At 41.9% G+C, this 14490-nt stretch overlaps 1 protein-coding gene across 4 annotated transcripts in view; it reads right to left on the bottom strand.

The window, feature by feature from the left end:
• Nucleotides 1-14490, bottom strand: part of LOC122931935 (sushi domain-containing protein 1-like) — a 231231-nt gene that overhangs the window by 128755 nt on the left and 87986 nt on the right. For all 4 annotated transcript variants that reach the window (XM_044286058.1, XM_044286029.1, XM_044286039.1 and 1 more), the window contains exons 17-19: nt 13027-13180; nt 12763-12848; nt 3470-3659 (exon numbers count right to left, since the gene is read on the bottom strand). In XM_044286058.1, the coding sequence (XP_044141993.1) occupies nt 3470-3659; nt 12763-12848; nt 13027-13180 (430 nt within the window). The remainder of the gene's footprint in view (nt 1-3469; nt 3660-12762; nt 12849-13026; nt 13181-14490) is intronic.

Raw genomic sequence — 14490 nt, 5'->3', positions numbered from 1 at the left:
AAAGATGCCTCTGACCAGTGCCATACAGTGGCATCCATCACCATAGAGTTCCATGGCACTATTTTTTTGGCGGCACTGTCTAGCTGGTACTGTTGTTTTCAGGGGTACTGCATGTGTGTCACTTTTTTTGGAGGGTTACTATATTTGGCCCTTGTTTGGTGGTAATTATTGATCTTTGCATAGTCGTTCTTATTCAGGAATAGTATGGTAATTATTTTTGAATCATTAGGTGGTGGCAATGGTCGTGGTCATAGTATGATGGAATTACTTAGGCTTGTACAAGGGTTTTATTTTTAATAATGGTCTCTCTATACTGCATTATGTTCGGTATGGAAGCATGGGGGTGGGTGGTAAAGGGATTGTCCCATTTAGCCACAAGATAGGGGACACATGTCTGATCAGTGGCAGTCCTTGGTGTCCACCTCTATGGGACTGCTGGAGATAGCCAAACACTTGTGCACTTGTACTCTATCTCTGGCAGCCCCATAGAGCTGAATTAAGCAACAGCATGCCACTCCATTGAAACTGGGGAGGAGAATATGACAGCATCGTCGGTACTACATTTCAGCATTTGGAGCCCCACTTTAAAATTTGCTCAGGGCCACACTTTGTCTAAAACCGGTCCTGGTAATATGTTCAATATACAGTATGTGCATATATGATATGTGCAATATACATTTACTGCAATATATTTGCAGAACCAGATCCTGCCAAGGAAATCCAGAACAGCATATCCTGAAGGTGGACAAGGTTACCCCGTATTGCTATGACCAGATCAAATGTTACTTAACTGGTTCACAACACAGGGCCAGTACGCACATCTTAAGTGGCTATGCAATAACATGAGCAAACCTGTCCTGCTGATCGTGCCGATAATGCAAGTGTGTCTATGTGAACAGGAGCAGGGCAATGGTTGTAATAGCTGTGGCTGCAATCTAATGGTGGAGATAGTGACCCAGGCATGTAAGATCTCTAAGGGGGCTTCATATGTCAGTTCCCAAGCCCCCGAGACATTCACATGATCGCCGGGTCCAATGGAGGAAGCTGTAAGAGCCCAACAGACTGGAAAACAAGGGCATTTTCATTACATCAAAGGCACATCATAGAATCATCTGTTGTGTTCACATGTCCATGTGACTGTAGACCAGCATGTGAGCTTATCCAGAAAATCCCCATTCTTCTCACATTACCATTAACTGGCTTACACATAGCTTCAGCTGAAAAGAAGGAACTCACATGACAATGAAGCCATTTTCTTGCATAAAAGTAACTATATGATATCTACTTACCAGACGTCAACTATGTTATATCTAGGGCTCAGCTTTTTGATGCAGTTTTTCAAGCCAAAGCATAGGCTGGGGGCAGATTTACTAGAACTGGCATAGTCAAAAATCCATTGGAGGACAATGTAACACATTTATTAAGAGGTGCACATACATGTATAAATTTGATGCTTTTTGGTCTGTCTGTGCGGTATAAACCAAATTCTTTGGCAGCTATGCGATGGAAAAATAAATCAAGCCAGCAATGGAAGCAATATTGATCATTACAATACATTAGTAAGTGCCTTGTATTCACTTTCTCTACATGATAAATGACATTCGCTGAAGTGACAAAGCCCCTTTAACTGGTGGCAATTTGATTCATGGGCAGTGGTCAAGATTTCTTGGCTCATGTCAAAGATTTGATTATTTTATTTACATAGAGCCAACATATTCTACGGCGTCTTACAGAATTTATCATCGCTCACTCTCGACAAAGGAGCTTACAGTCTAGATTCCCCACCAATATGTCTTTGGAGTGTGGGAGGAAACATACAAACTATGCAGATGCTGTCCCTCATTGAATTTTAACCTAGGACCCCAGTGCAGCAAAGAACCTATTCTAACCACTGAGCCACAATGGTGCCAGTGATTTCACAATATAGACACATATTAACATTTAATACCAGGATCGATGCATAACATCATTTCTATACTTTTGTTAGAATAGGCTCGGGCTAGCTACAAATAAATCTTGCACATTATCTAACATGGCTGATACCCAACCCAGCCATTCACAGCATTATAGCTTTTACTGGATTAGAAACGGGCAGAAGAGCAAGCTGTCCGTGCCATGAATAAGAAAACCCTTTGCAGATTCCAGCATGGATGTAACACTGAAAATTCTTAGAAAATAGCTGAAAAGGTAAATAAATGTAGTAATGGATGTGGTGTTTGTGATGGCATGCTGGACATATTGATGAAGTGTACATAATGGATGCATGCGCAGTACAGGTTCTATCCGCTCAGCAAGCTTCATTATGGTAAGCCTGTGCACAGATCAAACATTGCAGATCACTCACAGTGGAGGGGGCGTGACCGGCGCATACACTACTGGAGCTCCAAGTGCAACGGCAACACCTTCTTGCACCAAGGGGATAATTAGCATATCTCTAGAATGGCACCACGGATCTACTTAGGACAAATTGGGTTGCTCAGCCCTCATCTCCCAAGGCAGCTGGATTCATATCAAGGTATGGGCTGACAGATTCCCTTTAAGACTTTTAATCTGTGTGCAATTTATTTATCTTTAAAGGGGTTGTGTCACTTCAGCAAATGGTATTTATCATGTAGAGAAAGTTAATACAAGGCACTTACTAATGTATTGTGGTTGTCATATTGTCCCCTTTGCTGGCTGGATTCATTTTTCCATCACATTATACACTGCTCGTATCCAGGGGTTACGACCACCCTGTAATCCAGCAGCAGCGGCCGTACTTGCACACTATAGAAAAAAGTGCCTATAGTGTCCAAGCACGACTACCATTGCTGGACTGCAGGATGTCCGTATCCCCTGGATACAAGCAGTATATAATGTGATGGAAAAATGATCCAGCCAGCAAAGGAAGCAATATGGACAATTACAATACATTAGTAAGTGCCTCGTATTAACTTTCTTTACATAATAATCAGGGATGAGCGAATCGACTTCGGATGAAACAATCGAAGTCGATTTGCATAAAAATTCGTTCTAATAATGTACGGTACCTTGGAACCGAACCAGAGTTCAGGAAATGTTTTTTTACAGTAGAAATTAATTTATGAAGTTATTACGCAAAATCGCGCGAGACTTCACGAAGCAATAACTTTGGCTCATCGGAGCCAATACATTCTGATAATGTACGGAGCTCCTGCTCCGTACAGTATTAGAACAAAGTTTTATGCGAATCGACTTCGGATGTTTCATCCGAAATAGATTCGCTCATCCCTAATGATAATTGCCATTTGCTGAAGTGAGACAACCCCTTTAAGTTGTTCCGTATTGCAGGGAACTAGTATTTGAAAAGCATTCAGTCTACAAACAATGAAAGCTCTGCCACACTGTATAAGTATTATTTGCTTCCCAGCTTTGACGCCATATTTGTTGCTTGGCTCAACAAGTAAACACATCCTCTGATTCCTTTCCCATCTGATGATTGAATGCATACCTGAACTTGGGGTAAAGATAGAGATGTGCTCGGGAGATTGAGGGTAAAATGCTGACACAACATCCACTGTGTAGTTAATGCCTTTTTGCAGTTCAAAACACACAACAGGTTGTTTCTCGTCCGTTGTGAGATTAGACAGCAGCTTGTGTGAGATGCTCTTTTCATCTGTTCTATAACCGTAGATAAAAAACTGAAAAATAGAAAAAATGGGTAGAACTGTTAGAACACTGCATTAGTAATATAGGCAAAAGCAATGACTGCAGGGCTGGCCGCACATATTGAATTTCAAACTGGTGCCAGATATAGGCTTATTTGTAAGGCTCCTTTCACACCTGCGTTCAGGTGTCCGCTCGTGAGCTCCGATTGAAGGGGCTCACGAGCGGCCCTGAACGCAGCCGTCCAGCCCTAATGCATTCTCAGTGGAGGAGGATCCACTGAGAATGCATCCGCCTGCCAGCGCTCAGCCTCCGCTCCGCTCAGTGAGCGGACACCTGAACGCTGCAAGCAGCGTTCGGGTGTCCGCCTGGCCGTGCGGAGGCGAGCTGATCCGTCCAGACTTATAATGGAAGTCAATGGGGACAGATCCGCTTGAAGATGACACCATATGGCTCAATCTTCAAGCGGATCCGTCCCCCATTGACTTTCAATGTAAAGTCTGAACGGATCCGCTCAGGCTACTTTCACACTTAGAAAATTTTTCTAAGTTATAATGCAGACGGATCCGTTCTGAACGGAGCCACCGTCTGCATTAATATGAGCGGATCCGTTCAGAACGGATTCGATCGAACGCTAGTGTGAAAGTAGCCTAAGTAGCATTGATTTATAATTTAAGCGCTTGTTACAAGTTTTCATGTATTTCAAATAGTGGTTTGCAAGTTACTACACTGCAAAGATCCCCCTGGCAAAGCAGTTACTATGCCGAATGTTAAACATTTTACAAATATTGTATACATGGAAACCCACCCTAAGGCTTCCTGCACACAAACGTATCCATTTTGCAGTCCGCAAATCGCAGATATGCAAAATACGGATGTCCATTGTACACTTTTCACGGGCCCCATTATAGAAATGCCTATTCTTGTCCGACCGCAATATGGGCAGAATGGGACATGTCCTATAGTTGGTGGCAGACTTTCGTCTGCTGTCCGCATTTTTTGAAGCCTCAGTAACGGATACGCAAAAAATACAAATGACATCCGTGTGCATTCCGTATTTTTCTGAACAGAACAGCTGTCCCTTCATAGAACTGTACTATCCTTGTCCGTAATGCGGACAATAATAGGACATGTTCTATTTTTTTTCAGAACGGAAATACGGATATACGGAAACGTAAATTCCGTATTTTTTGCGGACCCATTTAAGTGAATGGTTCCGCATACAGTCCACAAAAAAAACGGAACAGACACGGAAAGAAAATATGTTTGTGTGCATTAGCCCTCATAGAAATGAATGGGTTCGAATTCGGTCCATAACAAATGCAGATCAGATGTAGACCAAAAATATGGTTGTGTGCATGAAGCCTAAGGGTCCATTCACACGTCCGTAAGTGTCCTGCGGATCCGCAAGTTGCGGATCTGCAAAACACGGACACTGACAATGTGCATTCCGCAATTTGCGGACCGCACATTGCCGCCACTATAATAAAAAATGCTTAATCTTGTCCGCAATTGCGGACAAGAATAGGACATGTTCTATTTTCTTGCGGAAACTGAAGTACGGATGCAGAAGTGCGGATCCGCAAATGCGGACAGCACATTCCAGCCCCAATTGAAAATGAATGGGTCTGCACCTGTTCCGCAAAATTGCGGAACAGATGTGGACCCATTTTGCAGACGTGTGAATGGACCCTAAGAGGTATGTTTATCTCAGGATAGAAGTTCAAACTGGCTACAGACATAAGAATGTGGCCACAATGTGACAAGTCCTCCAAGTTTTTTTGTTGGGACATCTGGTGGGAAGGAGCAACAAAGGAAAAGAAAGTTCCCACTAAACAATCTTTCAGAGCATGGGAAATATTTCTCTTGTCTATTGTCTCTACACCTTATCTTGAACAAGAAAGATGTTGAAGTAATAAAGATCAGTGATATCACTAAGGCCTCATTCACACAACAGTGGAAATGGCCGTGTGACAGCAGTTTTTTTAACGGATGTCACACAGCCGTTTTCAAAACCATTACAATTTATGGGGCTATTTAACCAACATCCAAAATTAAGACATCCTATTTTTGGCTGCTTTTAACACCCAGATAGACTGTTTTTAGCACAATGGGGAAAATAAATACTCATCTCACCACAGACACACGTGGGAAAATTTAGGGAGAGCTTGCTGTGTGGAGCAGGGACAGACTGTTAGGGACACAAATCACTAGCTAATAGGGCCACAAAAGTCCTTTTAAGGATTGGTATAGGTGTATCGATAGGTGTGACATACTGAGGGGTGTAATATAATATACTTTCTAACATAGAAAGTATATTATAGTGCAATTGTATTGTGCAGCAGTTGTGTGTGGTTCTGCTGTGATACTGCAGCCACACAGAGCGCCAAACGCTAATGGAACTAATAATTTCTACTGGGGTGATATACCAGTTGCCCCTCAAAAAATCTGATTGAAGCAGGGGTGTTATATACCAATAATATACTTCCTATATAGTGCATTTAGGTAGTGCAGAATTTGTTTGCAGCTTTGCTACGTTACCGCAGCTACAGATAGTGACAAACGCCATTGGAACAAATAATTAATACTGGTGTGATTAACCAGTTGCCCCCCCCCCCCCCAAAAAAAAAACTAATTGAAGCAGGGGTGTTATATACCAATAATATACTTCTATATAGTAAATTTAGGTAGTGCAGCATTTGTCTGCGGTTTTGCTGCGTTACCTCAGCTACAGATAGTGACAAACGCCATTGGAACAAATAATTTCTACTGGTGTGATATACCAGTTGCCCCCCCCAAAAAAAATTGATTGAAGGAGGGGTGTTATATACCAATAGTATACTTTCTATATACGGTAGTGCATTTAGGTAGTGCAGCATTTGTCTGTGGTTTTGCTGAGTCACCACATCTACACAGAGTGACAAACACTATTGGAACAAATCATTTCTACTGGTGTGATTTACCAGTTGTCCCCCCAAAAAACTGATTTAAGCAGGGGTGTTATATATCAATAATATACTTTCTATATAGTGCATTTGGGTAGTGCAGCATTTGTTTGCGGTTTAGCTGCGTTACCTCAGCTACAGATAGTGACAACTGACATTGGAACAAATAATTTCTACTGGTGTGATATATCAGTTGCCCCCCAAAAAAAACGTTTGATTCACGGGTGTTATATACCAATTATATACTTTCTATATAGTGCAGTTGGGTAGTGCAGCATTTGTTTGCGGTTTTGCTGCGTTACCTCAGCTAAAGATAGTGACAAACGACATTGGAACAAATAATTTCAACTGATGTGATATACCAGTTGCCTCCCCAAAAAAGTGATTGAGGCAGGGGTGTTATATACCAATAATATACTTTCTATATAGTGCATTTGGGTAGTGCAGCATTTGTTTGCAGTTTTGCTGCGTAAAATTGATATCCAATAACCGTGTAATCCACCTCCAGCCACATACTTGTTCTTTTCTGTATGGTGAATGCCTATTAGTGTGTGCCTCAGAGGAATTCAACACCAGTGACGACCACGTGTTATCGAATTTCAACTATTATCATTAGTTTTTTTTTTCAAGAGGGGGGATTTCGTTAGCCATGTTCTTAATCCAATTTTATATTTTTTGTTCTTTTAAACATATGTATTTGACCTGTATTTGTACTGGCCTGCAGTAAAATTTATATCCATTGACTGTGTAATATACCTCCGGCCACATAATCATTTGATCTTTCCTGTCCATTTAATGTCTAATGTTTGGGGCCTGTAGTCCAGTGGCCTACAGTAAAATTTGTATCCATTGACCGCATAATGTACTTCAAGCAATATACCGTAATCAGAATTTATTTTTTGTCATGTGAATGCCTAATTTTTAAGGCCTATACTCCTGTGGCCTAAAATAAAAATTTTCTAGGCTCCAACAGGGCACATTTTATAAAATTTCCCTTTAAGACGCATAAAAATGTCCCCGATTAAGATACATATTTTTTGTGGGAATTTTTGTCATTGATCCCCCTCTAGTATGTCACTGTCCATGTTGTGGGACTATTTGTACACTTCTACTAAGTATTTGGTGGCTGCAAATATGAGCTGAAGGTTTTTCAGGTTCGCCTGCCATTAAAGTGAATGGAGCAAGCCGGGAATCTGCGGTTCACGAACATTTGATCGCGTTCCCGAACCGTCCCGGCCGATGTTCTTCCATCACTACTTACAGTCACCAGCTGGGTACTTAATTTCATGCTTCAAGCTTCAATTAACGCTGAGAACATCAGGTACTTGACATGTACCTGACTGGTGGCCATTGGTGTTATCAGATGGCTTCCTGCCCCATCACAAAAAAGGAAACTTTCCCTGGATGCGTGCACCATGTGCAAATCGCAGTGCCGAACCCATCTTATTTGATACCTATCCTCTGGATAGGTCATCATTATCTAATCAGTGTGGGTCTGACACCGGAGCCCCCCGCCGATCAGCAGTTTGAGAAGGCAGTGGTGCTTGCAGTAGCACCGCAGCCTTCTCTCTCCTTTAACTAGGTCGAGTGACGACACCAGAGGCGTTGCTAGGTTAAAACATTCGGGGCCTGGGCCCCTGATGTTTTGTCCCAGGCCCAGAATGTCCTGCCTGCTAGATACATACATCTTTACGAAGGCAATACAATTGAATCTAATGCCCTGCAAGAGCTGAAAGAACCTGTGATGACATCACAGGTCATGTGACCAGTAAAACAAGCAGTGGTTGAGAAGGACCTGCGATTTTGTCACCATCATGTGACCAGTGCAGGAGAGGAGGGCAGTGAAGAAGAGAAGTCTTGGGGGAAGTAGCTGTGGTGAGGTCTGATACAATGCTGGAAGTTGTGGTTATTTAACTGGGACTGTATGTTAGGGCTGAAGGGAGAGATCTTATTTACATGGGAATCTATGTTGATGGCGGCTGTGGGAGGGAGTGATGTTATTTACCTGGGACTGTATATTGAAGGCGGCTGTGGGAGGGGATTATGTTATTTACATGGGACTGTATGTTGGAGGCCGCTGTGGGAGCGAGTGATGTTATTTACATGGGACTGTATGTCGGAGGTTGCTGGGGGAGGCAGTGATGTTATTTAGATGGGACTGTATGTTGATGGCGGCTGTGGAAGGGAGTGATGTTATTTACATGGGATTGAATGTTGAGGGAATGATGTTATTTACATGGGACTGTATGTTAAAGGTGGCTGGTGGGGGGGAATGATGTTATTTACATTGGACTGAATGTTGAGGTGGTGATGTTTAAATGAGATTGCATGATGGAGGCAGCTGGGGAGGTGGTGATATTATTTACTTGAGACTGTATGTTAAAGGTGGCTTGGGAGAAGGTGATGTTATTTACATGGGACTGTATTTTAGAGTGGGTTGTAGATAGGTAGGGATGTTATTTACATGGGACTGTATAATGGAGGGGTCTGGAGAGATGGTGTGATGTTATTTACATGGGACTGTATTTTGGAGGGGGCAGGAGAGACAGTGTGATGTTTTTTACATGGGACTGTATGGTGGAGGGAGGAATATAACTACAGGGGGAACTGCAGGGGGCATTATAAATATTGGGGGAATTTCAGGGTGAGCATTATAACAGTAGGGGCGGTATAAATACTAGGGGCACTGTAGGAGTATTATAAATCCAGGGCATTATAGGCATTCTTATTACTACTGGGGGCTCTCTAGGAGGGACTTATAGATCTGCCTTATTTCTACTAAGAGCACTATGGGGGGCCTTATTACTACTGTGGGGTCTGTAGACAGTTTTATCACCACTGGGGGAACAATACTACTAGGGGCTCTGTTGAGAGTATTATTAATACTGGAGGGCTCTTTTTCTAATGGGGGAACTTCTTGGGGAGCATTATCACGGTTGGGGGAACTGTAGGGGGCAGTATTACTAATGAGATGATTACTATTGGTAGGACATTGTGGAGCACTATTACTATGGGGGCACTAATTTTTCTTCAGGATACTGTTTGGGGGTATTGGAGAGCACAGCGAGCAGCAGGATAACACTGTGGGGACGCAAGGTTGGGGGGGGATGTCTGTGTGTCACACTCTGCAGAGACAAGGCCCAGCTGACAGAAGATGTACAGACCAAATGAAGAAGATGATGACAGAGAAGATCTACATCAGAGGAGACATCACCTGGGAGGCACTGAATGCAAGAGGTATGTGTTGCTGTATAGCAAGCATAGCAAAATACGTTGTGTGGGAGCAGGGGGGGGGCAACTTAGAGAACTGGGCCATATTCATTAGATCTTTTGAGACCTTAGCAACACCCCTGGATGACGTTCATGTGTCACGTGGTCTAGGAGCAGCTCAGCTCCATTCAAGTGAATGAGGCTGAGCGCAATACTAAGCACAGCCACTATACAATGTACGGTGATGTTCTTGGTAAGCTGCCAGAAGGCAGAGTTACTCACAGGAGCACAGCTCCCTTTTCAAAACATCTGATCGGTAAAAAAATCAGTAAAAAATCAGTAAAAAAAAAAATTGGAAATGCCTTTTAAGTTCTGACCAAGGACAACATCTGCATGGAGTTTGCATGTTCCACCTGTGCTTGCGTGGGTTTCCTCCAGGTACTCCGATTTCCTCCCACACTCTAGGTAACCTAGATTGTGAGCTCCAGTGTGGTCAGCGTGATGCTAATGTCTGTAAAATGCTGTGGAATATGTCAGCACTATATAAGTTAGTAAAATTAATTAATACCGGTAACTACATATCCTGGGGGCAATACATAGGGGAATTTTTTATACTGTGGGCACTTTAGGGGACATTATATTTCCTGAGGGCATTATATATACTGAGGGCAAAGCAGGGGTTTGTGTTAAACGAAAAAAAAGACATTTAATTTAATTCCGTTTTTAACAGACATTACAAAAAGATGTAAAATGGATAAAAAAAAACTGGTGTTAAATACAAATAGCCAGGCATAAAAAATAGACACTTTATCAATTTTTATCTTTCATTTTTTCCACTGGCCAGACTGAGAGGTACCATCAACATCATCCTGCTGTTACTGAGATGAGTAAGCCATCCAGTTCACAGTGTCATCCACTTCATCCACAGTAATAGTGTAACGGGGCGCCGAAGGCGCACTCGGTCCCCCATCAGCCGCAGACCTGCTGCTTAGCTTCGGGAGCAAGGATCTGTGTTCAGCCTCATTCCCATGGCGGCTTTTGCTAGCTGGGAGGCTCCCTGCTCCTAGGTCTGCCTTGAGCGCCGAGCTGATCACTCGGTGCTCGACTTGTTTGTCTGTCGGTCATGTGACACTGGCCACGTCACATGACCCTCACTCCCCACTATAAATACAGGCAACCTGCTGGCTACAGGTTGCCTGTGATTTTGGTCCCTTAGGCTGTGTATTATTATTCTTATTTAGCTTACCTCTGGATTTGACCATTGATCTGCTTCCTGACACCTCTTCTGCCTGCTCCCTGAACCTTGACGCTACCTCTCGGATTTTGACCTCGGCTTGCTTTTGGATTTTGACTTTGCCTCTCCTCTTGTACTGACGTAACCAACTGGACTGACCCCGGCTAGTTAACCCGCCTCGCCCTTCCGTTTTTGGTGTTACCTTGCTTGTTCTACCTCTCATTGGCTGTCTGCTTCCCTGCTGTCTCTCTGCTTGCACTTACTCAGGTCAGGGACTGTCGCCCAGTTGCGCCCCGTCACCTAGGGTGGTGCAACTAGGTAGGGACAGGGGACCGGGTGGCAGCTCAGGGGGTGCACCTCCGCTCTATCTTTATACCTGAGACTCTACCCCGTGACAAATAGTTGTTCTGTCCCAGCTATGACTCTCAATTAGAATTAATCATAAATGTATTGTGTTATATCTGTTAACCACTGTACTTAGTGTACTTTGCTGCTAATTAGTGGCAAAATAATAATTAATCGCCTACTAGAGGAGAGGGACAACTGTGCCTACTACAGCTACTACTGGATGGACGGCTGGTGCTGACTATGCTGCTGCTGCTTACAGCCACCCACATTCTCACTGGTGGATGATGTGGCATAGTTGTTTCCTCTTACATTGCTCCATTCATTGGCAGTCTGTCCTTTAGCAGAGATTTTATTTTTAACCTGATATTTATAAAGGAAAACAATCAGAAGTCACACAGTCTATCCACTAAAAGCACACTGTATTGTTGGACAGAGTCCAGTACAATATAACTGTGATGCAGAGCAGTACATCAGGGCACAATAGTGTGTAATCTACTGAATTTATTAAATTAAATTTAAAAAATAGTTTGAAGAAGAAAAAAGGTCAGTTGGACAGTCCAGTACAATATAACTGTGATGCAGAAGAATACATCAGGCACACTAGTTTGTGATCGACAGATTTTTTAAATTAACTTTTTTTTTTTAATGTTTTTATAAAAATGGTCAATTGGGAGTCCAGCACAATAAATGGTAACTGTGATGCAGGACAATACATCAGGCACCAGGATTAATATTGTAAAAGATGTGTGTCTGTGATTGTAAATTATGTGATGAAAATAGAGTAGTATAGCTTTAAATTATACACTAGCATTCAATACAATGAGGCAGCCTGAAAAAATTACACAATGGCACACTGACTCCTGTCTCTAAAACCTATCTGTCTGTGAATTAATTATATATCTAACTAGCTATTGTCTTTTCCTCACTGTGAAAGAAACATTCTAACACTAAACTAGCTGTATTCTGTGTTGTAAAATCTCTTATCTCGATTTGCCAGACGTCCTATCCTTCCAATGTATAAGCCAAAATAACACATGCAATTCCTGGTTAGGATGTTATATTGTGCCTATGATATGTCCACTGAGTCATCACTACATCAGACCTACAGTCCCTCATGATTTGCTGAGGCTGACTGCAAGGCATCATAGACAAGCCCACCAGGATGGGGTCTTCTTAATCTTCCCCGTCTTCTGATTTGTAAAATGGTGGATGCCATTTCGAGCCATTTGCTTGGCATGAATCCCAAAAGGTTCAGATTCACTAAAAACTAAAGTTTTTGGAGGCCTGTGCCTCTTTGTAAATTTTAGGCATTCTGCGCTGACGGACTTTATAATAAGACTGGCGTATGTAACGCCAGTCCTAGTATATTTGCCCATTTATGTCAGAAATCTATGACCTTACCACATAGAGCTCTTTTGACCTAAAGTGTCTTCTCCAAATCAGACAGGTTTCATTGAACACAGTTAAGTTTTGAATTGGTTCTCCACCTATAAAATATAAAGGCAAAAGATAGTATGAAAATGTTTTTATTTGAGACTTTACAGAGCGATATGATTTTATAGCCTTACATTGGAACTGTAATGAATTTTAAATCTTTTTTTTCTACTAAAGGGACATATAGATCCATACAATGTAAATGGAATTATATTACAACATTTAACTTACTAACAAGGTTGGAAAAGGCTCCAGTTACATTGATATACTGGGAATCCATGGGAATGTCTACACATATTGCACTTATATTATGGTCTGTATTAATCTTGTACATCAGATCTTGAAATAATTCTTTTGGAGACCACCTCTCCCCTTGAGCATACAGCTGTAGGTACAAAGATAAAATTACAAGACTGAATAAAATTATACTTATTATACTTATTACATACTAAATGTCAGTCATGGATATAGCCTACTAGCAGACCATATGTACTGCTCACATTTCTTTACACTCATAAAATCCAGCAAATGAAGACTAATCTCAGGGACACAGACTCTTTACATACAGTTTTATTCTGTGGAATTCCATATGAATCTGAAATATATTATGATATGTTCATTAAATGACATTTTAGAGAAGCATTCTCCCTTATTAGAGAATATAGCCTAATATGATATGGTACTGAGGTACCACTAAGGGTACTTTCACACTTGCGTTGCTTGATTCCGGCAGGCAGTTCCGTTGCCTGAACTGACTGCCTGATCAGGCAAACTGTATGCAAACGGATGTCATTTTTTCAGACTGATCAGGCATTTTTCAGACTGATCAGGATCCTGATCAGTCAGAAAAATGCCTGATCAGTCAGAAAAATGCATTGCAATACCGGATCCGTTTTTCCGGTGTCATCAGGCAAAACGGATCCTTTTTCTTTTTTTTTCATTTTTAAAGGTCTGCGCATTCCGGTATTTTGAATGCCGGATCCGGCACTAATACATTCCTATGGAAAAAAATGCCGGATCCGGCATTCAGGCAAGTCTTCAGTTTTTTTCGCCGGAGATAAAACCGTAGCATGCTACGGTTTTCTCTTTTGCCTGATCAGTCAAAACTACTGAACTGAAGACATTCTGATGCAAACTGAACGGATTACTCTCTATTCAGAATGCATTAGGATAAAACTGATCAGTTATTTTCCGGTATAGAGCCCCTGTAACGGAACTCTATGCCGGAAAAGAAAAACGCAAGTGTGAAAGTACCCTTAAAGGGGTATTCATATCTCAAACATTTACAGAGCCTTGAGTATTTATACCCCTTGAACTTTTCCATATTTTTTAATGTTACACCCACAAACATAAATATCTTTTATTGGGCTTTGATGTGATAGACCAGTGATGGGCAAACTGCGGCTCACCAGCTGTTGTAAAACTACAAATCCCATCATGCCCTGCTGTAGGCTGATAGCTGTAGGCAGACTGGGCATACTGGGAGTTGTAGTTTTACAACAGCTGGAGAGCCGCAGTTTGCCCATCCATGTGATAGACCAACACAAAGTAGCAAGTATTTGTGAAGTAAAAAGAAAATGCTACATCGGTTTCAGATTATTTTATAAATAAAATCTGGAAAGTGAGGTGTGCATTTGTATTCAGCCCCCCATGAGTTAATACTTTGTAAGACCACTTTTCGCTGCGATTATAGCT

The sequence above is a fragment of the Bufo gargarizans genome, chromosome 1 (assembly GCF_014858855.1).
Source record: "Bufo gargarizans isolate SCDJY-AF-19 chromosome 1, ASM1485885v1, whole genome shotgun sequence".
Taxonomy (NCBI): domain Eukaryota; kingdom Metazoa; phylum Chordata; class Amphibia; order Anura; family Bufonidae; genus Bufo; species Bufo gargarizans.
This window is presented reverse-complemented; position numbering and strand designations above follow the sequence as displayed.